Genomic DNA, 25,333 nt, shown 5'->3' on the forward strand with positions numbered 1-25,333 from the left:
TGTCCAAAATATGTAAAGCGTAGTTTCAATATTAGTGCTTCCAGTGAGTGGGCTATTAGATGAAGTAAGTCTTGCAATTCAGGGTATTACCAACTATTTTCTCTGGCATCACGGTTCAAAGCATACATTTTTCCTTGTTTAGACTTTCTGGTGGTCCAGCTTGCATACATTATAATTGCAAAATTATAATGGCCTTGACAATGCATACCTTTGTTGGTGTGCTGTCTCTGCACTTAATATTTTGTGAAGATCCATGATCCAGGTAGTCCTTGCTTACTGACCATTTGTTCAGCGACTGTTCAAAATTACGAATGCGCTGAAAAAAGTGACTTATGACCCGTACATGAAGTTACAGCCGTTGCAGCGCTGTGGTCACGTGATCAAAATTTGGGTGCTTGGCAGCCCACCCACATGACTGCAGGGGTGTTGCAACTCCCCCCCACCTGCCTATCTCTCCCCCATCTATATCTTTTTGGTCCCCTGCTGCTCTGTGCTCCACTGTCCTTGCTGTCTTCTTGCTCCTGATGCTAACAAGGCATGCCCGGCCTGGTGTCTGGGCTGGGCTGGCTTTGGCTGTGGAACAAGAAAAAAAAATGCTAAAGGCAGCCTCTCAACGGCAGTGTCCTAAAATACCCCTTTTTGCCACGCTCCTGGGTGGGGCTGGAGCTGGCTTCACTTGTGGAAAAAGGAAAAAACAAAACCAAAGCAATCCATTTGCAAAGAGCTCTTGGGCAGGGCTGGAGCTGGCTTCAGGTTCCAAAAAGGAGAGAAATGAAACCCAAAGCAGTTCCTTTGAACAGAACTCTTGGGCGGGGCTGAGCTAGGGGCTGCTTTGGTTTTTTTGGGGGGTGGCAGGGGGCCAAAAAGGCATAGATGGGGGGCAGATAGGTGGGTAGGACTGGGCTGGGGCAGCTGCGGCTTCCCAGGGCATGGCAAGCAGCTCCAAAGCCATGTGGTTTTGGGGCTGGTTACTGCCCCACAAGACAGGGTGCAGGGTAGCCAAAAGGGCAGAGATGGGGGGATATATAGGCAGGTGGGAGTTGGAGGCAGTCCCTTGCCTTGCTGAGGCTTGGAGCTGGGAGCAACGAAGCTCAGAATGGCTTGGCTTGGGGTGGGTCCTTGGCTAACAACCAATGAAATTCACTTAATGACAGCAAGGGGAATTGCCAGGATTGCCACTGCTAAGTGAAGCAATCACATGATGTCTTGCTTAACAACATATCGCTTAGCAACCTAAATTCTGGTCCCAATTGTGGTCGTTAAGTGAGGACTACCTGTGGGGGGGGTTCCCCAAGTAGCAGAGTTTTTTATTTCATAGCTATAGCAATCATCCCAGTGAATTTTTGAGTCTAAGAAAATGAAGTCCATTGCTACTTCTCTGTCTCAGAGTTTCTTCTCTGCCTTTTTGTATTGTCTGTCGTCATAATCTTAGGGTTTTTTTAATATTGAGCAGCAGACCAACATAAGCTGTACCTTCTCTCATTTTCAACATGAGATTCTTTAAGTCCTCCTTGGTTCCAGCCATCAAAGTAGTATCATCAGCTTATCTGATGATTTCCCCAGAATTTTAATTTCTATTTCTTCTAGCCTAGTGTTTCTGCATATAAATTAAATAATTTGAGAATATATAACCTTGGCACACTCCTTTCTCAATTTTGTAGTTGTTCCATATATCAATTATTTTTCCTGACCATCACACAAATTCTTCCATAGACAGATGAGGTTGCCCAAAACATCTATATATTTAAGGGCTATTCATAATTTGTAATCACCTCCAGAGTCAAAAACCATTGACTAATCAATTAAGTAGAAGGAGGCATCATTTTGGATCTCTCTCCCATTGTCTTTTGGATATCATCAGTGAGATATTGCATGCTTCTACCTCTTTTGAATCCAGCTTGTATATCTGGCAGTTTTCATTATGGATTGAAATATGAATCAAGTTTGGATTATGAAGTCTTGAGCATTATCTTACTAGCATCTGAGATAACTGCAATTGCTCAGTTATATGAGCATTCTTTAACACTGCATTTTCTAATACTGGAATTTAAATTGATCTTTTCCAGTGCCCTGACCATTGTTGCATTTTCCATATATACTTAAAAGCACAGATAGCATTTAATTCATTTTTTAAGTTGTTAAAAAGTTTTGGTGCTGTTTGTATTGCTAAATTAAATATTACTCTTTGTCCCTTCTTGCTCTTCCCTCGAATACAGCACTTAGTTGAACAAATTTTCCTTTGTCTTTGTTGCTTTTTTTCTTTTTTAATTATGTCATACTTTTTTAGTCTAGAGTTCTTCAGGCACTCTATTTGTTAAAAAGTAATTAAAAGTTTATGTCTAATTACCATGTAGGTGATAATGAAAATGCTGATTTAAGTGGAATATAGCTTACAATATTACAATATTATTAAGAAATGTATAATTTACATTAATCAATTATTGTGCTAAACAGTTATTAAACATAAGGGTTCTGTGTGCCAAAGGCATATTTAACAGAGGACCATGTATATTAAAGAATTACAAGAATACTCTTGCTAAATACAAGTGAGGGAGAGAATAAGAGAAAGGGAGTTCTAGATCATGAAATCTTAATGCCAGAACCTAACCTTATATATTCCTGTGTAGAAATTGGATCTGAAAATAGATTTTAGAGCTAAGCTAGTGATACTAGAAATTGTAAGCACTTTAAAGTTACTTATTGGCCTAATGTCAGCTCCTTTGCCTGGAAAGAAAGCACAAACATAGCACTTAGCATTTATAGATCGAGTAGTGCTTGGCTTAATTATCCACTCACTTGTTGATAGAATACCAAATAGTGCACATTCAGTGCTCATGGATTTTTTTTAAAAGCATATTTTAGCCACTGTTTTATTATTATTTAAGTTTGATATTAGAACAACTCCATTAACATATACAACCATAGAATCTGTTTAAAGCATTTGAATATCAAACATGTTTTCACAAGTAAATTGCAGTGTTGATTTACTTCATGACTTATTAAGAAATCAGAACAATTTTTGATATCCAGGATTTTGATGTCTAGTACTCATTAAAATTAGCCATTTATTTGGAGATTAAGAGAATTCTCCATTTGTTAACCAAGCTGAGAATTAAAAACTCTGAATATAGTATGTGGAATCTGGTATCTTGTAGCATGAATTATTAGAATGTTAACATTAATGAAATGTTACACTAGAAGTATGATATATGTGATTAAAAGTGTTAATTTTCCTGGTTTTCTTTCTTCCATGATTTCCTTTCTTAGAAAGTAAATCAAAAGGCCTTCAGTGGGTGATAGATACAACTATTGCGTATCCCAAAGCTAAGCCCATAGACATTCAGACATGGATTCTTGGCTACAGGCGGCCAACAATTACTCACGTACATTACAGGTATGAAATGCACTTTCTGTCTTCAATTCATTTTAACAGGCTTGGATTTGAAATTTTCTTAATGAGACATCTTAAAATATATAGTTGGTTAGAAATATGAACAGCTTTACATTTAGTGTTTTCCTTTTTGGACATGTAGTTTTCCATTTGGAAATGCTATAAAGTATGATTTAAATGCTAGTTGCTGTAAGTATGTAGCTAATCAATTAGAGCTGGAGGAAGTTCAAACCAGTGAACTTGAGTGGGAAGCCCCTCCATATATAAACCTATAAATGATTAGGCTGTTGGCATATGTAATAGAAAACAAATTTAAAGCATCTGTGATAAGCTCACAAACACAAAACAAATCTTCACAACAGGTAAATAAGTACAAAACAAAAATAAAACAAAAGGAGGCTCCAAACAGTTTAAAACTGTTGGATTTTTGTTGCATGGAAGGGTTTTTTTTGTTTTTTTTTTACTCTTAGGTATTTTAGTAGGCAATAAAGAGGAAAATCTTATGCTTTGCAGTATATAAGATTGAGGAGGAAGGTTCAGTATATTGGTGACAGAAGGAAGGAATGTATTTTACTTGCTCTTGCTTTTGAGGACTAGTTCTAGCATAAATCCTGTAGTTCTGGCATTGGGCTTACTGCAACAGTACCCCAGTGATGAGCCCTTCTGAGGTAGGAAGTAGAAAGTAAGAATGTGCAGCCATAAGACTGTGCATTAATACATGTAAGAATCCAGATTTGCAGAGCCAGTATGCTCCCAACAAAACCAAACAAAATTCAGAATAAGAGACATTGTATATAATATTGGAATGAGGTAGGGGGCTTTCAGACTGACAGTTTATCAGTTTTCTAATCAAAATAAACTGGGTAGCTATTCCATCATATAGAATAGAAATCTTTATTGTCATTGTACTACTTGTACAACGAAATTAAATGCCACTTTAAAATGCAGCTTTAAAATTATAAAAACAATAGAACACATAAAACACATAACACACATAAAACACATAAAACACAACCTTCACATTCTATCTTGCACAACCCCTGATGCTGCATTAATACTGCACTGTACGATAGAATTCAGTATAGTTACAGCTCTAAGATAGAAGCTATTCTTCAGCCTGTTTGTCCTTGTTTTCATTATCCTGTACCGTCTGCCAGGTGGTAATAGTTCAAAAAAAGAATGTCCCGGGTGGGATGGGTCCTTAAGAATGTTTTGAGCTTTCTTAAGGCAGCAGGAACTATAAAGTTCTTCCAAAGAGGGGAGAGGGCAACCAGTGATCCTCTGGGCAGTGGTGGTAACCCTCTGGAGCGCTTTCCTATCTCCCACTGTGCAGTAAGCAAACCATACACAGGTGCAGTAGGTTAAAATGCTCTCTATAGTACAGCGGTAGAAGGTCACCAACAGTTTTTCATTCAGTTGTTTCCTGAGAAGTCTCAGGTAGTATAATCTCTGCTGGGCTCTCTTAACCAAGGCTGCAATATGAGCGTCCCAGGTCAGGTCCTCCTTTATGGTAACACCCAGAAACTTAAAACTGGCCACCCGCTCCACTCGGTCTCCATTGATAACCAGGGGCTGGACATCTAATCTATTCCTTCTATCGTCCACTATAAGCTCCTTGGTCTTATTGATATTAAGAGCCAAATTATTGTCTCTGCACCACGAAAGCAGCCGGTCCACCTCATCCCGGTAGGCAGACTCATCTCCTTTGGAGATAAGCCCCACCACTGTTGTATCATCTGCAAATTTAATGATAATACTGCTGAAGTGAGTGAGGGTACTTCAGCACTGAAAATCCAGACATCTCTGAACTGCTAATAACCCTCCAAAATACAAGCTGTTAGGAACAGCATCTATGTTTCTTTCTAGCTATGCTTCTTCGCAGCCATCTTGGGGGTAACTATCCTTGTTAAGGAAAGTAAAACAAAAATGTAATGGGAAACACAGAGTACCACAAGTAGAAAATGGCATAATCTGTTCCTTTGTTAAAAACAGCATGACTGAATCACAGTCATTGGATTATAAAAGCCACATATGGAAGCATTAAGTAGAGACAGTATTGTGTGTGTTATTTTTTCTTTTGCAGTGCTTGTCTTCATAGACTTGGATAAATAGAAAATAATATTAGAGGAAAATTTCAGAGATTATCGATTTTGAGGTTCAGGTTCTTGTTATCAGCACTTATATATTTAGTACATATTTATTGCTGTCAACATTTGATTGCTGCTTCTCTTTTCCAGAATCCAGAGAAGAAAGAGATACTTAATACAAGATTTAAATTATAGTTCAATGTTTACAAAATGTAGAGGTCTCTGAAGGAATAAAATGCAGCTCTTAGTGAAATATAGGCCAAGTACTGGACTTCGAACTGAAAGCCAGAATTAATGTCTATTTTTCTTAAACAGTTCAGCTGCCCCAACAATTGGTGATTTCTTTTTAAATGTTTTCATTGAATAATACTAATGAATATTATAGATTGTTATGAAAATAAGCTGTGTAAATATTAGAATATGTACTAAATCCTGATAGAGTTCAAAGCAAAAATGAAATTCATCTTAGAAAATGAAAATATTTCATGTATCTAATCCACTTTTCTATTTTTCTTTAAAATGCAGAATTTTTCCAATTAAGGACGTGCCTGTTGATCCTGAAGCCCTCACTGTTTGGTTATATCAACGGTTCATTGAAAAAGAGGGTCTCTTGTCACACTTTTACAAGACGGGTAGATGCTTTTAATATTCAGCACTCATTTCTCATTGATTAGTCAAAGATCAAGGTTTTTAACACTGTACTAAGCAGCTCATCAATATAAGAAATATCTGTGTAACACCAACAACTATTTCTTAATCCATGTAGAAGTAGCTTTCATGATATACAACTCCCATATTGTATTCTCATTTCACTGGTTCATGAAGCAATGGATGTATGTGTTTGTGTTATTCTCCTTTCTTGAGATAATATATATTTGTAAAATGGACATTAAAGATTATGTAGAATAAATTTGTTAGTCTTTAAGGTCTGTTAGACTTTTTGTTGAAAATACCTAATCAGAGGACAAAGAAAGAAATCGATAGTTATGTAAGTAGAAACCATGATTTATTTCATAGCTTGTAGATTTGTCTAAGAAAGTTCAGGTGGCTTGAAAACCAAGAGTTGTTGAGAGTATTCCTGTGGCTCTCCTGCTGCCATGAACTTTGAAATTTTGTTAGGAAACAATGACACTTCATAATTGAGTTATTGAACAATGTCATTATTCAAGTAAATCTATGTAATACATTAAACTTACATTAAAATACTATTCACCATGTTGTTTCATTGCCAAAATGATGTCATCCTTACTTTTTTAATGTTAGAAAAATTCAAAGAGGATCTTTGAAACTATCCAGGTTCCTTCAGATTAGATTTGGTGCAGTATCTTGCTTTGTGAGCAAAACCATATCTTAATAAGCAAAACTATTGAAGTTCTTCTGATTCGTTTGTCTGTGTGGGTTGGAAATACATTGTATGATATGCCTTCTACCAAATGAAACCCTATCTCAAGATCAAGGAATTCAGCTCTGATGCTAATCATAGTTGAAGCTAAACCCAAACGCTTACCCGAACAGAAATTAAACAAAGATATATTCATTTCCACTGCTTTACTAGGACGTGATAACTAATTCAAAATGTTGCTAAAACAAGAAACCAAATTAGCCTTAGTTGGGGTAAACACTATTAAGATATGTAAACAATATTTGCTCCAGGCAGGAAAATGTTTGCAGGTAGGGAAACATAACTGCCTCCTAATGTATTGATAATCATAGAAGAGAACCAGGGTTATATCTGCTGTGCCCTGAGTTCTTGTTAATTTCATGATTGGGAAAAATTCCAGAAAGGTAGCTTGAACTTGTCACAGAGTGTTTCTTCTTCTCTTTCAGGAATGTTCCCTCCTCTGCAAGGACAGACGGAAGTTGTTTCCCGGGAGATGACCCTTAGCAATTTGTGGCTAGTTCTTGTACAGTTATTTGCATTTTTGTCGGGTGGTATGTGGTACTGCGTTCTTCAGTATTTTTATGAATGCCTATTTTAAAAGGTGAATGAATGGGACACAAGGACACAATGAGGAACTTGGTACTTTACAGAATGCATCATGTTATGTGTTCAAATATGAATATGCCAGTAGAAAGGAACATACTGGATGGACTTTCTCTCCTTTTGGGGGAGGATTTTAAATTCCACTAGAAGAAAGGATCAACAATATAATGACCGAATGATGATATATTTTAAGAACTGTCCATATTTTTAAAAGGCGTGACTCCAGCAAATTCAGCATTTGAACAGGAGATGCAGTTATACAACCATCAGAAGTGAATATCTGTAGCAGAGAATGCTTTTGTCACAGGTAGTATTCAGCACTGTAGTTAAAACTCCAAATTTTCAGCAACTCTTTCTTCAGTAGTCTGTACTGCAAGTCTTGTGGTAGAGATCCTTCATCTGCACAACTCAAATTGTATTGTAATTAATTATGCCGGATCTGTTTAACATAATCCACAGTCCTGGCTATGGTATTGTGACTACCCCATGATACCTGTTTAGTAGCTTTTTTTTTCTTTTTCTTTTTTAAAAATTATTTTGAACATTATCTCAGTGAAATATTCTATTGTAACCCATGAAAAGGAAAAGTACATTGCAAGAAGCATTGCAGTGTCATGGAGTGTTGAAAAAACTGTGCATACCTCATAGACCAGTCTGTTCTTACCATGTTTTCTGTTACTTGAACCTCTTGTGAATATCCTCTTGAAAGGGTGCTTCAGAAATGGAATGTCATTAATCTGTTTCCTGTTGTTATTATAGAATGCATTTTGTGTATGTACACGCTTTCCCTCCCTCCCTCCCTTCCACAAAATGCACTTTTAAAAAGTGATGATAAGAAGCATAGCTAGAAAGAAACATAGATGCTGTTCCTAACAGCTTGTATTTTGGAGGGTTATCAGCAGTTCAGAGATGTCTGGATTTTCAGTGCTGAAGTACATGAGTTGCCACAGACTTGGCAAAATAATATTTTTTGTAATTTTTAATCTTCAGAGAGGCCTTTATTTTCATCTGACAAAAGAAGCACTGGAAATGCATGTGAGACAGTTTCTGTACATACATGCCAAGCACCTAGATGCTTTGCTTATAGGAAAAATAAGAGGAAGTTAGTTTAATCACCAGACAGAAAACCTAGTCTTTGAGCAAAACAATAGGAAGATAATCTGCTTTATAATCCAGAGCTGTAGTAAAATTCTCTGAACTGTAAAGGGCATTACTAAATCTCTCATCTTGCTGAAATATTTCACTGTCATAGAAAGGGAGTTTAACTAAAGATGCAATTTGGCACTAAAACAGGGTTCCAGGTGATCACATTACAGTTTTATAATAATTTTGAAGGAAAAGAGTCTGTGTTGTTATCACTCTTTGAATGCTTGGCATCAATACTGTATGCTGCATCGTAATATACAAAACCATTCCTAGAAACCCGTTTCTAATTTACACGTTCAGGCCTGTACACTAATTACCAAATGTTGTCTTTTATGGACTGTAACCTTTTTTCAAAGAGCAAAGCCAAGCCAACAACAGTTGTCTGTGCTGAGTTTGAGATATATATTCTCTGGTTTTTGTTTTGTTTTTGTTTTCCCAAATTACATGAGAACCAGCTTTGGTGAGTAGTATATAAAATAAAAATATAAAACCACATTATACTTACTTCTTTTGTTTTGAATGGGGAAGAAGCAGAATAAGAAAAGCAAATGTTCTATGTTATCTGTATAAATGTCATAAAATACAACTAATACTAATTTTAAACTATAGAATACATTTCAGTATGTATCATGGCACCATCTATAGTTCACCCTAGGATAATGTACATTTTCAACATCATCATAGTTACACTGCAAAAGGCCATTAGTGTGACATTCAGCTGTGAGCATTAAAGGTACATTTTAACTAGTTTTTGACACATGAGCAATTCATTACTAATATAAGAAAAAGAAAGCTATTTAAAGGAATTCTTATCAAGTGTAGATTTTGGGATAAGATTTCTTTTTAATTCCACTTGGCTTTTTGAGCTGGTGCTAAAGTGAACAGGGGGCTTCATTTTCCTTTAGCAGGAAAGTGTTACAGGCTTTCTTTCTACAGTACTCATTACATGGATGTGACTATAATCCACATTTTGTCTAAAAAAAATAAGTAGATACTCAATTCACTGCTGTTTTTAAACTACTAACTCTGAGCAGGAATACTGTTCTTGTCCATTGTGGATATTGTTCATAGGAAAATACTACAAATTCTGATTGGGTGCTTATTAGAACAGAAATGGATATCACTGGGTGATGTAGCTTAACCACTAATTTTAGCTTATTTTCTTTAATGTGATACAATGACATTTATAAAGCACTGATGGCCCTTCAATCATGAATTATTCCTATGATTCTGATAAAATGGTATGAAGCTATGTCCCATTAATTTTGAGGGACACTTCCAAATGAGACGTTTGGGTATAAATTGCATTGGACTTTTTTATTCTACTATTTGCAGTAGCAAATATGAAGAAAGATTACTGTGTCTTCTTTATAGCTGAATCAGGAGAAACTGAAGATAGTGGTTTCAGGAACTCCTAAATAAAAGCATTTTTCTACTTGCAATATGTGATTGTCAAATTGCTTATTCCGCAATAACCCACTGAGTTTAACAGGACCAAATGATCCAATTTAAGAATGCAAAAAGTGTGTAGGGAGGAATCTATATATGGGTGTATATGCAATGTTGTGTTTAGTTAGTAACTGTCAGCTCAAGCCTCTATTCAGTAAAGCATTTCATAGACACAAGTGGACGGTATCTCCTCACACCTGGTACATATTGAAAGGTAATTAATACCTTAATATCCACTGCGTCATCTAATCACAAATGGAGAACATTGTGGCATCACCTATATTAACTCAGATGAACAACCATTATGTTCTTGGAGCTCCTAATGCACATCACAGTATGTGCTTCATATGGCCATACATTAAAGAAGGGAAGTAAGAATACCCACCTTAACAATACCATGTTAGAAGGTATGTTGCTAATTTTGTAAAATTGTTTTGTGTGCCTTTTCCCTCTAAATACATGCGTTGTATTCCAAACTCTGCTCATGCCCCAAGCTGATTCTTTAAAGCAATACTGCAAAATTCACATGTGAATGTGTCATGATTTATTTGGGGTCATTATGCTAAACTGAGACAGGTAATTCAGACGTTTTCCCCACCAGTGGAAAGGCTGTCAAGAAGAAGATGGAGTAGAATGCAGGATTGGACTTAATGAGTGCAAAGTTTCAGGGAAGCAAACTTCAGCTAAATGATAGAATGTACCTCCTAGCCCCAGAAATTTGCTTCAGAAGATGGTGGGCTTTGCCATACTGGTAGTTAACCATATGCTGAACAACTATCTCTCTAAATGGCTTCATTGAACATGCATAAGCATGACAATTTCTATGATCCTAAAAAAAATGGATTTTTTTCCAGCAACTTCACTATGGAAACTAATATTATATTGGCCTTTGGGCTCTAAAACAATATGGTCTTATTTGGAGATCAAAGTGAAACTTCTCTTGCAGCTTTGCAAGGTCTCTAAATCCAGTTTGGAGAGGTCTTAGTCTTTGTCCTTGTTTTGTAGCTTATCTAAACTTTGTACCTATTCTCAGTGCTAAATACTGAGAATTTTTAGATGTTTTCTTTGCAGGTTACTATTACATACCTTTTGCTGTAAGATTTATTAAAACTAATTTCTATCACGATGTTGAAGTTGTGGGTTTTAGAATAATAGATGCCATAATTCTGGATTTAACCAACTTGGTCTCTCCTTAGTTGCACGGCCATTCTTTATACTTTTACACAGATACCAAAACATGCTTTTTCCTCCACACAAATATATGACATTATCAGTTTAAGCACTTTTGATTCAATGTGAAGAAAATGCTAGTTTTTTCATTGTTCAGTATAGTAACTGTTAACAGGATTGTTAGATAACTACATACAAACTCAACTTTTAGTCTTGATTTGATCAAGCAGAAAAAAGCCAGAGTCAGTGTAACAGATGAGCAGATAATTCAAGTCTTGTTTGCCCTGTTTACTTGTTATATTCTCTGTGTTTTTTAAAACTTCTCTTCTACCTTGCTGGCTTGGGCAGGGCACAAAAACAGAACAGGAATAATCCAGGAAGCTACAGACAAAACATGCATCACCATTAGAATGGTATTCTAAACCACAGCTTCAATCAGAAACCCAAGATTACACATTTGTTTATGCTAGCTTATTGTCTTAAACTTGTTTATTTAGTGGCATTAATGCAGTGAACCAGTGTTCCTCAGCCTTGGCATCTTTAAGATGTGTGGACTTCAACTCCCAGAATTCCCCAGCCAGCCATTAAACTAAGCCAAAAGCAAGCCACACAATAGCTTGGTGCTATGTTCACAGGGATTATTTAAACTGTGGTGACTTACTTATCATTAAAAATCAAGTCATCTGCTTTTCCTGAAAATGTGTGTGGAAATTATATGCCTATAGGATATAGGTTAACTTCAGATCGCAGGAATAGCACAGTATTTTTTCTAGGCTAGAAGGGATGAGTTTGTCAATAATAATGCTGACTCCATAGAAAGCAATACAATTTATATATTTCAGAATTATTTGTGCTTGGTGTTTTCAGGTGATCTCTTGGCATGCCCTGTGAATTTTCAGGGTCAAAATATGGTGTTATCTCCCTTTATGCAGCTACAAATCGAAATGCCTTGAATGATACTGAGTGGGACTGTTGCATTGATTTCTTTGAGGTGAATTACATTATGATTCTTGACTGGAAACTAAGATGTCTTTTTTCTTGTTATCTGAATACTAAAAATGGTTTGGAAAATCCAAAGCCCACACTGGCACTCTTAAATTTGTTTTGAGATAATTTGTCCATTTGTCTATAACTTGGCAGTCAAAGGCATATGCAAAACATCTGTTTGTCAAAAATGTAGCAATTAGCCCCCTGAACTAGAATATGTCTCTCAGTTCCTTAATGTGAGGCCACAGTTTTGCTACACTGAAATGGAGCACAAAACTATGATTTGGTTAAAACAGTGGGTTGGATTTTATATATTAATATTATACATTGATACAGGCTAAGCAAGAAGCTATGATTTCTTTCACAAGTTAATTGAAGCTTAGATTACCTTTTCCCAGGCAAGCAGGGGAAAAGGGAAGGTGGAAGAAGACCCAGACATGAGCCGCACTAATGGGAGCATAGGTTAGTATAGTGTCTGAATCCAACCAATGTTTTCAACTAGTGTTTTAATGTTTAGAAAAAGTATCTGTTTCCCATGGGTTGGATGATCCACTAACACATGCCCTCATCTTTGAATTAAAGCAGAATAACCAGCTTCAGAAAAATAGCTTTTATTAATAAAAGCTATTTTATTATCTGGCTACAGATAATAGTATGATGAAACAACAGTTCAATCACAGCAGAACAATACAAACAGAGCTGGGCAGTTATATAATGGGAAGGAACGGTGTCCTCTGAAGTAGCATAATCTTAAATTGCTCTGACTTTAATCTGCAAGGCAGCTGGGCAAAATTTCATCAGAAGTCACCTCCATAACTAGGTAAGGATTCAGTGTTGACATAAACTGCATATCTGAAGGCAAGGGACTACGAAATTCAGCTCAAAGACTTCAAGTGAGCCAACAGTGGTGTCTGCAAGGTATGGTTAAAAAAAAAAAGTCACAATTGAAGCTCTGCCTGTACGTGACACACAAAAATAGGTGGATTTCATCTTCATGGCTGCCATCTTGACTTTTTCCCCCCCTGATCAGGGGAAATGCCTTTAAAGATGAAGGTCAACTCTTTCAGGGGACAAGCAATTATGGTGACCAGAATCCTTCAAAAATCAAATATGGATAAGCTTTATGTTAATTTGAGAGAAGTACAAATCTTGTCCTATGTTGTTTTGGAATGTTACTGTTAGGAAGGTACAGTCTTTCAAGCAGTTCTTTTGGAACTTGATTTTTCCTCATTTAAAGCATTTTTACCCCACTTTCACCTCAAAGGCTACAGGATTGCATAAAATGGGGGTTGGGGGGAGAGTCAGACTTTTTTGCTGTCCTGCAATATAAAAGCAAGACAAAACTGAAAGAGGAATTGAGGAAAATAAAAAGATGACATCAATTAATAAACTTACAATGATTCTTGCAATAACCTGTTGGGGGCAATTTCCCAGAAGCAATGGAGAGGTCTTGCATTCTTCTCTGTCCAAGAATATGTATCAAATGGAAGGAAAAGGTGTTCTTCCTAGCTTGAAACAAAATAATAGAGCTGTGCACTACTTTGGATCTGATGCCAAAAGGTGCTTAGGGACGCATGAATGTAGCCCTCATCTACAACTTGGTAAAGCCCCTGTACTTTTTTCCCCTGCAGCTGCTTTAGAGAGTTACAGAGAAGTAGTACAGTACTACGCTCTTGCTCCTGTGCCCTGTGAAGTCCCTTTGTGGAATCAAGGCCCATCCTCAAATGCTTCTGTTTTGACAGATCAAAACTTCTTCACCTCCTTTCTTCCCTCAATTAGCACCAGCCAGAGAAGGTAGGGACAGCTTCCTGTTTGATTGGTTCTTATTTATTTATTTATTAAATTTGTATGCTGCCCATCTCCCCCAAATACATTCTTAATGGTTGGTGGATTTTTTTTTTTTAAGTTAGGACTTTATGAAACAAAATTATCTCCCCTTTTGCCCTGGGCTTGTGACAAAAATCTGGAATACTGCACGTCTTGTCCAAAACTCAGAACACCAAAACAGTCTCCACATTTTACACATCCCTGTATTGCTTGCTTTGCCGCAGTCTGATGTGTCAGCTTTTAAATCTTTAGTCTTTTGTCTGCCAATTGGGTGACATGCATGATTCATCTAATCTCTTTAGGAAATCCTAATCAAGTAGCCCAAGAGTAGGTCTCTTTGAATTCTCTCTGATGTTTTTGGCAGCAAAAAGATACTCCAGTTTGAGATGCTTACATACTGAGTTTCTGAAACGATTCCTAGAAACGTCTAGCTGCCTGGGCTTTTCCACAATGGGAACTGGTTCCACTCTTTGTCTAGAAGAAAGATGCTGCCTTCTGTGGAAAGCATTGCTCAGACATGCCATTTGCCACTTGAAATTCTTTATTTAGAAACAGACATATGGAAAATCAGTTTAATCAAATACATTTGGCCTCATAATAATATACTATATATGCACTGTTGTTATATGCATTGATTATATGCAATTCTATCTTATTAAATGCTAGATAAACTTTCTAATGGCAGGGCCTAATTGTATAAGTAAGCATGACCAAGGATGCCAGGACCATGTTCCTTGATCTGAGAGAAAGGCTCGTGTCCTAGGAGACCAAACACCACAAAGACAATTCAATGGCCTGCACATATTTATCATGTAAGCTCCCTAGCAAGTATAAACAGTACATACCAAAGCACGCTTTGCCGTGTTTTCACAGTCAGGATTTAGCGACTCATCAGAACATTTTTATCATACCTCCATTACCAAGCAACAGTTGATATCATGGCCTAAAGGTATTACTGCATGTGTCATATATACTAATACACGCACACTCATAGTACCTTACATTAGGGTTCTTTGCCCCTCAAGGCTTAGGGTCCAGCAACTCACTGTACTCAATAAGATGATTATTTGGATCCTCCCCAATTGTTTTAGTAAATTCTTTGGGTGTGTTTCCTATGAACAACTTCTTCACTCATTGACAGGAATGTAGTAAGAAGTAATTGGAATATGAAAGAAATGCTCTTTGGCCTATCTAGTCTTGCAAATGTCTCTTGGCTATGACACAGGCTATTTTCTTGTTATGAGACACAGAAATTGTGAAGGTCAATCAAGCATACTAAAGTAAGAGCCATTTTTCCATGTCTACAAACAGTTCATTATTCAGAAAGTACAGGCCAAGCTTCCCTGTGAAAGGAATTGTGTAAGTTTTCAATGAGCTTTCCCCAACCCAGATTTCATCTATTTTATACAGTAGATATATAAAGAACTACTGCAAGAGATACGATTTTGTCTGGGAACAAAGATTTGACTTGCCTCTCTACCAGCTAATGAGTGTGGATAACTATATCACGTAGCCTTGGGTTAGGAAGTCTGCCAGATGTTGGGTAATGACAACTTTCAGCAGTTCCAGCAAGAGTTGAAGAATATGGATAGATGTCATCCAACAGCCATCAGGGCACCAAGGTTCTCCACTCAGCACTTTCTATATAGTAATGGAAACAAAACTTAGTGTCCTAGACTTTTCCTTTTCCTTTTATTCGTTTAGGTTTTTTTAAAATGCAGCTGGTTAGTTGCCACAAGATGCTTGGAAGTGTATGGGTAGTGCTGCTGAATCTCAGAAATAACATAGTAACTGAATAGGATTTTTAACTGTTCAGAGTGAAAGTTTGATGCTTGGCTTAAATTTCCCCCCTTTTCAATAACTATCAGTAAGGTCATGAGCATTCATTGATTACTTATTCAAAATAGTATTAAACTACCTTTTACATCATTCTTGATTGTACAAGAAGAAAGTGTATAAAAAAATGGATGCCAAACAAATCCTACAGTAGGGTTGGAAAGAAGGTAAGCAAGGACTTATTGGTAGATCTCAATGAGCAAGGATTCCTGAGTCCCACAGCAGTTACAAAATTATTCCTTCTGAAGAGAAAGCTGGCTTATGGTAACCAGAACTGGATTTTGTGTGGGTAAGGACCAAGCTGCCACACCATAACAGAAAATGATGCAGGTTATTTTGGGGACGGGAGCTCAGCAGTAGCTGCTTTTGTCTTATGTACAGAATCCTGTGAGACACAGTCTACCCTGAAGGCTTCAACTAATCTACTTCCTTCAGATGCAGTGGAGAATGCCATGATGTCACCAGTGCCGGGAGTAAAATTCAGCTACTCAACCAATTCACTTCCATAAATGAAAGGATGGAGGAGGCCAGTGTTTTCCTTGCCTCAAGCAGCATGTCTGAATCTGAATCTGCTGAGGGCTATTTCCATTCAGTTATGAAACCCAAAGCAATCCCCACCCCCACCCTATTTATCATATGTAAACCAGCCTGAGAGCCTTAGAGATTGAAAGCAAGATATAAATGCTTTAAATAAAGAAAGAAAAACAGGTTCCCAAAGGACTGAAATAACATGACAGCAGAATCAATTTTAGCACTCTAGATCTAAAAACTAAATCTCTGTATTCTAAATAGAACTACAGTAACTGTGGGTTTTCCTGACTCTGTGCAGTAGAAGAATTAGAATAAGTTCCCTACTTCATTCAGACTGTGGTTTCTGAATGTTAAAGTAAAGAGGGATGATTCTTCCACATTAAGTCATGAGGTAGAGTCTAATATTCTAGGTAAAATAAGAATGCATGCTGCAGGATAGGTAATTAATTAAAAGTTCTCATTTAGCTTTCAGCTTAGCTACCTCTTATGTTTTTTGTGGCAGGCTGTACATGCATAATGCAAAGCTTGAGCATCTGCTAAAATGCATGTGGCAAGACTGAAGGCCCACTTGCCCTCCTTAGTTGCAGCTCTGATTTAAGAATGCAGACACCTGCTTTTAACTCATTAAGCAAATGCTACATTAAATGGCTTTAGGTAGCCTACTCATGTCGTGGGGTGATTTCTGTTTTCTTGAGGAGATAAACAGAAAGTTGCCAGCGAGAGCCACATTTTTTACCAGGAGTGATGTTACTATAGCTTTTACCATTCAGTTGGGCTGTATTATAAATGCTGTCCTTTTGTTATCTCTCCTATGAGAACAGTAGTCAGGGGTGAGTATAAATAGCACAAGAGAAGCTCAGCAAGATCAGACATATGAAAATGGCCTGCAGAAGTGTGGATGCCCTGCAAAGATCCCAAAGGAGAAGCATTTTGATCTTGTATTTCGTTTTTCCTCTATTTTTTACAATTTTCTTAAAGTAAGTCAGTTTTCTTCTACTAAAATAATTAACTTCAGTACAGGAATGTTTCCAATAGCATCCAGATCTGACACTCTAAATAAAGTAAGGTAAACATTGCTTTGTATTGGGTTAAACTGAACTGTCTGATGAGGAATAAAGGGTAGCCAGGCTATTTGGAACTTTTTACTTCCTAAGGAAAGTTTTGAGTGAGTGGATGCTCTTTTCCTCCAACTCCCTCCCTTCACATTTTTATAATTTTTCTGTGGGAAGCTTGAGTTTACCATAATGCATGGAATGAGGCTTCGAAGTTTCCCTCCCTTGTATTAAGCTGCTGAAATAGAAATGTATGCATCAGTTTTGAGAGCATTCTTATATTCCTCTTAACCCCCGGCCGTTCCCATTCAACAATCATCAACATTAGGCTGATTGTACAATGCACACATTCTACTGTCATAAAAGCTATTGATGATGATGATGATGATGATGATGATGATGAGCCATCAGATTGTTGTCAACTCCCAGCGACCACATAAAAGCTTTTGCTTTCATCATAATGCTCTTGGCAGAGACTGCCATTTTGGAATGGTGGACAAACCTCACAGGACCAGGAGTGGGCAACTGAAAGCCCCATGAGAGGCAGGCCACCAAGCTCTATTCTGTTGGTGGGAGGCTCAGGATTCAGCAAATAATAATAATAATAATAATAATAATAATAATAATAATAATTTAATATAACTGCTCATTCTAGTGGACACTAGGCAGTTTACAAAATATAACAGTAGATTAAAACAATTAAAAACATAAAGTGAAACAAGTCAGCCTGGACTAAAGACCACCCTTAAAACCATTAAAAGTACCCAAGCTGAACGGATGATTTCTCATGGTGGGTGGTAGAGTCTGAAGGGAGGGGAGGGATTGCTTATTTTGTTTATTTTATCTTTATTATATTTTATATACATTATATTTTATTTTACTGCTGTTTCTCACAAGGTTGTCCAGAGTAGCGCACAGAGACAAGAACAATAAACCAATCTTCAATAAAATCATCGACCACAATCCAAAACTAGAAAGTTGAGCAGTTAATCTGGACGATTAAAAATTACTTCAAGGGCACTCTGGTCCTGGAACAATTCTTACACTGCAACTACCCAAGTGACATGCATTTCTTAAGTTGTTATCTGAAACAGTGCAACACATCCAGTTAGACTTCTTGGGAAGAGATTTCCACCAGGGGCTGTTGAGGTGGGATTATCACCACTGAGAAGGGCCTATTCCTAGTCATCACTCCGCAAGCTGGACTCACATGAAAGGCTAAATCTGCTTAGAAGAAGAAGAAACCCCCCAACCCAGAACACCCCTCTGCAAATCCCAGCCTTGCTTGCTTGTTTAACATCATAATATCCCTCTGCCCCTCGGCCACATACATAAATGAAAGTGTCTCTTCATCATCCCTGCCCCAGTGGTTAAAACTTGTCTACTCCTGCTCTATATTCCGCAAGAGGAGCCAGTGACAGCTGTGGCCAGGAGGGCCTTTGCCCAATTCCACTTTGTGCACCAATTGCTCCCATTCCTGGACCAGAAGACCCTGCTTGTTGTCCCTCTTGCCTTAGTCATCTCCTGGATTATTACAATGTTGTCTACATGGAGCTACCCTTGGAGACCATCTAGAAGCGGCATTTAGTCTAGAATGCAGTGATATGGGTAATTATAGGTGCCCCACATATGCCTATGCAACACCATTACTTGGCAAGCTGCACCAGCTCTTTTTAAGCTTCTGGGTGCAATTCAAAGTGCTGGCTATCACCTACAGAACCCTACATGGCATAGGGCCAGGTTAAGCCTCTAACTGCCTATTTCTGCCCTTCCCACATACTCTCATGGGATGGTATGCTCCAGATCCCCTCTCTGAAGCAATGTAATCTGATGGGACCTAGGATGTGTGCCTTTTCTGTTGCAGTGCCTATTCTCTAGTATGATCTCCCCCTCCCCCTAAGATTCAGGTGGCCCAACCCTTTAAGCCTTCTGGAAAGCTTTAAAAAAACATTTTTCCCTCAGGCTTTGGGCCAGGATGATAGAAGAATCCATTTTCTAAGAGGTGGACTATATTTGGTTGACCCTGGCTGTATATTGTCTGACTTGTTGCTTATGGATTTAATTTCGTTTGGATTTCATACGGGTTTTTTTGTTTGTAACTACTGTTTTTTGTTTGTTTGTTTGCTTTCTATTTGATGTGCACCACCTGGAGTCATGATTACATGGGTTGGGCAGTTCCATAAATCTTCTAAATAAACAAATAAGATACTCTGAGTTAGTAAGAGAACTGTTATGAAACACCCATTCAGTCAATGTACCTGGGAAACAGGAGCATGTAGATTAATTTCTCCTCGCCAAAGTTTGGCCAAATATCTGAGTACAAAGAGCACAGACAGACAGAAGTTCTATGAGTACTTGGACAGGCGCTATTTTATATTTTAAATGCTGCCGCAGAACCTTAGATTGCATTTCCCTGCTGATTCTGCAATAGTGTCTATGATTCATGAAGGATAGCAACTTGGGAACAATCCAACAATACTGTCTCCTGTGCAAATCTAATTTAAATGAATGAACGCCTATTCCACTTATTTTGATCACTTTTGTTTTTTACATCTGTTTTTCAGAACTCTGTCCAATGGCCAGTAAATCAAGCAGTGCCTGGCCTCAGGCTTTTTAAGACATAAAAGGAAAAGGAGATGGGGAAGAGAGAAGGAAAAGACACTCTACTAGTAATTCTTCATAATGAAGTTAATTAGGCAGTCATTCAGACAGTCATGGAGACTGTCTGCTTACATCAGAACTTAACAGCACTACTGAGTTAGAACAAACACAGACCCACATTTTATCTAGACCTACATTATCTTCCTGAAATGGCCTATAGAAGCCTTGGGAAGCTCACAACAGAACATGAGAGCAGTGTAAGTGCCAGCATAACATGGTGGCTAAGAAGCTGGACTAGAATTGAGGAGATCAAGGTCCACGTTCTCCCTTATTTATGGAAGCTTCATGGGTGACTTGGAATCATTATCTCTCAGCTCAGCCTACCTTGATCTTGAAGGAAGGGCAAAAGGTCAGTCTAATAAATAAACAGCATTGCCCACATATGCCTCCCAAGAATAGATAATGAGTAGAGTGTGGTGTTTAATATTGGAGGTAATGTATAGACATCATGACTCATAGCTACTAAGAATCTTTTCCCTCTTAAAGCTGTCCTAGTTTGTAGCCATCACTGCATCTCGTGAGGAATGTCATTGATGAACTATGTCCTTCAAGAACTGCATGATTTTATTCATCTGGATCATGCCTCATTTACTGTATTTACCCAAAAGGAAGATGAGCCTGAATTTAAGCCAATACCACTCCTCCTCCCTTCCTAAAAGGAAGGTTAGAGGGGAAAAAAACTGATAATATTTTCTAGTAGGAAATAATTCAGTTTCACTAGGGGATGTGATCTTAAAAACATTCCTTTCTGTTCATTTTCTCCATTTCAAGCATAATCTTACATTCTTTTACAATATCCTCTCTAACTTGCCCATATTTTTATTTTTTTCCCCTAAACTAAAAAGAAGCAAAGGTTGCAATGGTTCCTCATGTGGGAGTTGCTCCAGTTGCATGTTTTCTGCATCTTTTCTAGCTCTACAGTAGCCCCTGTTCAATTTCAAGGTTTCTGATATGATTGCACAATATGTTTGTACAAAATAATCACAAAATTAGCACTTTTATCCTGTAGCCCTTTCTTAATGATCCCCCACAAGGAACTTTCCTCTGTCACAGTCGTGCAGTGTATCCATGTTTTCATCACACTCTCCATCCCCTGCCCCAGAGTCTCTCTCTATTATCGGTTGCTACTAGCTCAGACTCCATCATAGACTCCTTCTGTGAGGCAAGGCTGTTTTGCTCCCATGTGCCTCACTTTGCATATCCTTTTGTTAAAATAGCCATTGAAACTCAGTCTGAAGAGAAGCCTGTGAAACTCTTCACCATGCTTTTTGTTCTAACTGTGCCAAACAGTCTGGCATTACTAACTTAATGGATACTTGCAAACCGAGTTCAGATAAAAGCTCCACTCCAATGTAGAACTGGGAGATCCCAGCGGTGGAAGACAGCCCAAACCTTTCCCTCTGAGCAATTCTCTGCTGGATTGTTGTGGTTTTGAAATTAAGAGTTCATCATATTCCTCCAATTTTGTATCACCCATTCTAGACTGGATTTCTTATTCTATGTCAGCACCCCCTCATCTGGTGCCCGATTGCCACTATTCACTGGGCCACGGATAGTGGGAATTATAATCAGACATATTTGAAATCACTATGACCACGCAGTTCAGTTTCTTACACCTAGAAAAAACCCAAGCCTGTGTGTATTAATTCTGAACATCTATGCCTTCTCCCCAGTGTTGCTACAGTTTGAACTGAGTTGAAAGCACAGTGCCATCCGGCTAGCTAATATCAAAGCTCACATGCCCTGTGCTTTGGCAAGAACACTTGGATCTTCACAAGATGGATTCCAGATGGTTTTAAGATATTGAAGCTGACCTTTTATTTTTCTAAAGATTAAAGTGGGAATAGGCTTTTTTCCTTAAAGCAGTACTTTCAAAAGAATTAAAGAAACATGAAACAGGATAAACAATTATTCCAGTACTTTTGATTAGATGGGTTATTTTAACAAAAGCAAAATGAGAAGCATGTTGTTGTTGCTGTTGTTGTTGTTGTTGTCACAGCTAGTAGAAATACAGTTTTTGAAAGTTAAATATATGCAGTGTTTTTTTTCCTTCATGTATAATTGTACCATCTGCACAAATACTAGTTTATAGAGTTAAATACATGAAAGAGACCTGATGAGTTTAATCTAAATTTGTTCTTTGAATTGAGTTCTGGTTGATAACCAGAAGAACTTTGAAGCCATGCCCATCCTTGGACCTCTTGATGGAGGGCTGTAATGCAGGATCCAGTGTCAGTTACTGAAAGTTACATAAAGGAATCTGTTCCATGTCCTTAATAAGAAGACTAAACTGACTGTACTGGCTTGAAAAAAAATTTTTTTTTGAGTACTGAAAGATGCTAAGAATCTCCCCCAAAGTTTCTTCTTTCTTAATTCTGTTGATGGCCAATCTTTCCTTTATCTGCTGTTGCTTCAGCATCATTTACTTCCTTCCTGTTATTGTAATGGCAGAATCCGCCCATGTCCTGATTTGAAAAGGGCTCAGTGAAAATGACTTTTTTTCCAAATAGTCATCTTTTCATTATTTTCCTGCTTAGCCCTATTGTCTTTAAACTTTCCAGCTCCCACAAGCAAAATCTAACTTTACAACAGCCCCAGTAAACCTTGCCAAGGAAGCAGGTCTGTTTGACTGCTGAAGATTGTACTTGTCCGTCCCATGTGGCAAATCATCTCTCAGACTCTCTTCTTGGGACACAGATTCTGGATACTCTATTTCATCAGTGTCACTGATCTAATGGAGGTTTCTCATTGCTGCAGCAGCCATCTGGATTTTTTTGCGGGGGGAGGAAAGGAATGGTTATAAAGGAAGAAAATGAATAGATTCTAGTCCAAAATAGTTTAATTTATATTCCAAAATGTGGTTTTTTATTTGTAATGGAAGCAAGCAATTAACCCCTCTCCTGTCAGCTAAATGTTCCTTGCATTGCCTGGATCTTTTTAGTTCAGGATGGACTCATGGCTTGGGAGTAAATTTGCCTTTGGAAAAAATAGCTGGAGGAGGGGAGGACAGCTATTTGCAGGAAACATCAGTGAGTACAGGAAAAGTTGTACTTCTCCTCATCTCACTGACTAAATCTTTCCTACAAATATCCTGTATCTTGGCAAATGAGGGTTTAACACACTTTCCAAAGTGAATCTGTTTATATAAAATTCAGGATGTAGTGAAACTTGAAAGAAATCTAGACCCAGTGCAAAACTTTTCATAGTATTTATTGATGAACATTGGAGAGTACAAAACTGCAGAGAATTTAACAAGATTAAATAGGTGAAGAGAGTATTGGCTGGCTGGCTGGCTGGCTGGCTGGCTGGCTGGCTGGCTGGCTGGCTGGCTGGCTGGCTGGCTGGCTGGCTGCCTGCCTGCCTGCCTGCCTGCCTGCCTGCCTGCCTTCTCTCTTTTTTTTTCTCTCTCTCTTCTATGTTTGACTCCCAAGGGCCAAACTGTGGGAACAGGTAAATAGAGACGTCATCTTAGTCTCTTTGTTAAGTTCAGAAGAAATGCTCTTTAAATGTTCTTTTATAGGGAAGAGCTGGCAGTAAGGGAGCATTAGATTCCAACGTAGTTCTCTTTCTTTCCCCAACACATCCCAACTCTGCTCATCTTTTCCCATTGCATGGTTGTGGTATCTTGCTGCTGAATTACTTTGCAGAAGGTAGCAGGGTGTCTGCAGGGTATGGTTAAAAAAAGGTCAGGATGGCAGTGGCGACGATGAGATCGAAATACCATCTGTTTTTTATGTGTCACACTCATAAAAAGCAGATGGAGCTTCAATTGCAACTGCCATTTTGACTTGTTTTACCACACTCTGTGGACAGCCTTGCAGAAAGCTGTTGTGACATTGTCAGGGGTTCAATATGCTGGCATGTCTTGGGCTCCAGCAGGTAGCAGAATACCGGAGCAACCCTAATTGTTCTGAATAGACTTAAATTATGTTAGAGTACTGACACTAGGCACAATCAAGTTCAGTGTTTAGTTTGAGAAAAACAACAAAACACAAGCACAGTCCAAACTGAATCTGAATCAGCCTGGATACGTCAACTGTATGCATGTAGGTATGTTAATTAGATCCCACATTCACAAGCTGCGGAATTCATACTCCTATCCCATAGGAAGGCTCCATATTGCACAATCTGGTGAAGAAGCTGGTTGATCTCCCCAAGGTACTCAACCTCTAATGCTCATGAGTGTGGAAAGTCCCCAGCTGATCAGCCTCATTAACATTTGTTGATTCAATTTCCTCAGTCACCTGCAACTCCTCTGTGAAGTTCACTAATCCTGATATTGGAGAGATCACGCAACTTACATGCTCTCCAGCTAAAAGTGAGGATTCAATAAATTAGACACGCTCCATTGATAGTGGGATTGGCTGAAAGGTTTATTAGCATGAGGTTAGAAAGCTACCTTCAAATAATATGGCACAGGACAGGAGCAATACTTTTGCTGCCTCCACCCTGACATTCTACAATCCCAAGGGTTCGTGGTTGAAGCAAGAGGCAGGGTGATCGATCCTAGGCACATATGACCTGCCTATGTTCTAGAGACATTTTGGCAATAAAGCTCCAGTTCTTCTAACATTCTAATTTCATTCCTCTTTACGATTCTAGGATTGCTATCTGTTGTTAGGCTAAGACAATGTAGCAAATGTAAGATTCACTTGGTCACACTTACTCCTGAGAAATGTGGTTTTTGGGGACATCCCAGATCTTTTCCCTGCATTAACTTTCTCTGGAACAGTAACTCTTTAGCCAGGCGTGACTTCAGGGAGATTTTAAAAAATCAAGATGACTGCACAATCAAAGCCCTACCCCTTTTTTACGTGTATCTCATATACAGTGCACATTAAAAAGTGGGTAATGCTTCAATTGCTTGGCCATGGCCACCATCTTGGCTCTTGGCTTCCCTGTGGCCGTCCTAGCACACATAACTCCCATTGCTAGCCTAGGAAAGACATCCAGAGTGGCTCATCTGGGGAAGCCTGCTTTAGACCATTTATCCTGGAGAGAAAAGACCAAATATGCAGACAGTGTTTTGTCCAGTTGCAAGAAGCAACACCACCATTCCCAGTAAAATCAATGTTTCTATCAAACAAGCAATAGCCAATGTTTAAATAGTACTGAATATTTTGCGAATGGACATAATTGCTACTGGTCAGTAAAGGTAACCAGCAATTCAGGTGGCTCCAGTTCTTTTTGCAGTTCTGCAGGTTATCAACCC

General features: G+C 38.2%; 1 protein-coding gene across 6 annotated transcripts in view; it reads left to right on the plus strand.

The window, feature by feature from the left end:
- LPGAT1 (lysophosphatidylglycerol acyltransferase 1) overlaps nucleotides 1–9,106 on the plus strand; it is a 54,559-nt gene extending 45,453 nt beyond the window's left edge. For all 6 annotated transcript variants that reach the window (XM_025165842.2, XM_015887847.3, XM_007426867.4 and 3 more), the window contains 3 exons: nucleotides 3,268–3,394; nucleotides 6,004–6,110; nucleotides 7,306–9,106. In XM_025165842.2, coding sequence (XP_025021610.1) covers nucleotides 3,268–3,394; nucleotides 6,004–6,110; nucleotides 7,306–7,457 — 386 coding nt within the window. In that variant the 3' untranslated portion in view covers nucleotides 7,458–9,106. The remainder of the gene's footprint in view (nucleotides 1–3,267; nucleotides 3,395–6,003; nucleotides 6,111–7,305) is intronic.
- Nucleotides 9,107–25,333: the final 16,227 nt, after the last annotated feature.

The sequence above is a fragment of the Python bivittatus genome, unplaced genomic scaffold (assembly GCF_059951505.1).
Source record: "Python bivittatus isolate LINGU-HERP-01145 unplaced genomic scaffold, Pbiv_v1 ctg000020_np1212, whole genome shotgun sequence".
In the NCBI taxonomy this organism is placed as follows: Eukaryota; Metazoa; Chordata; class Lepidosauria; order Squamata; family Pythonidae; genus Python; species Python bivittatus.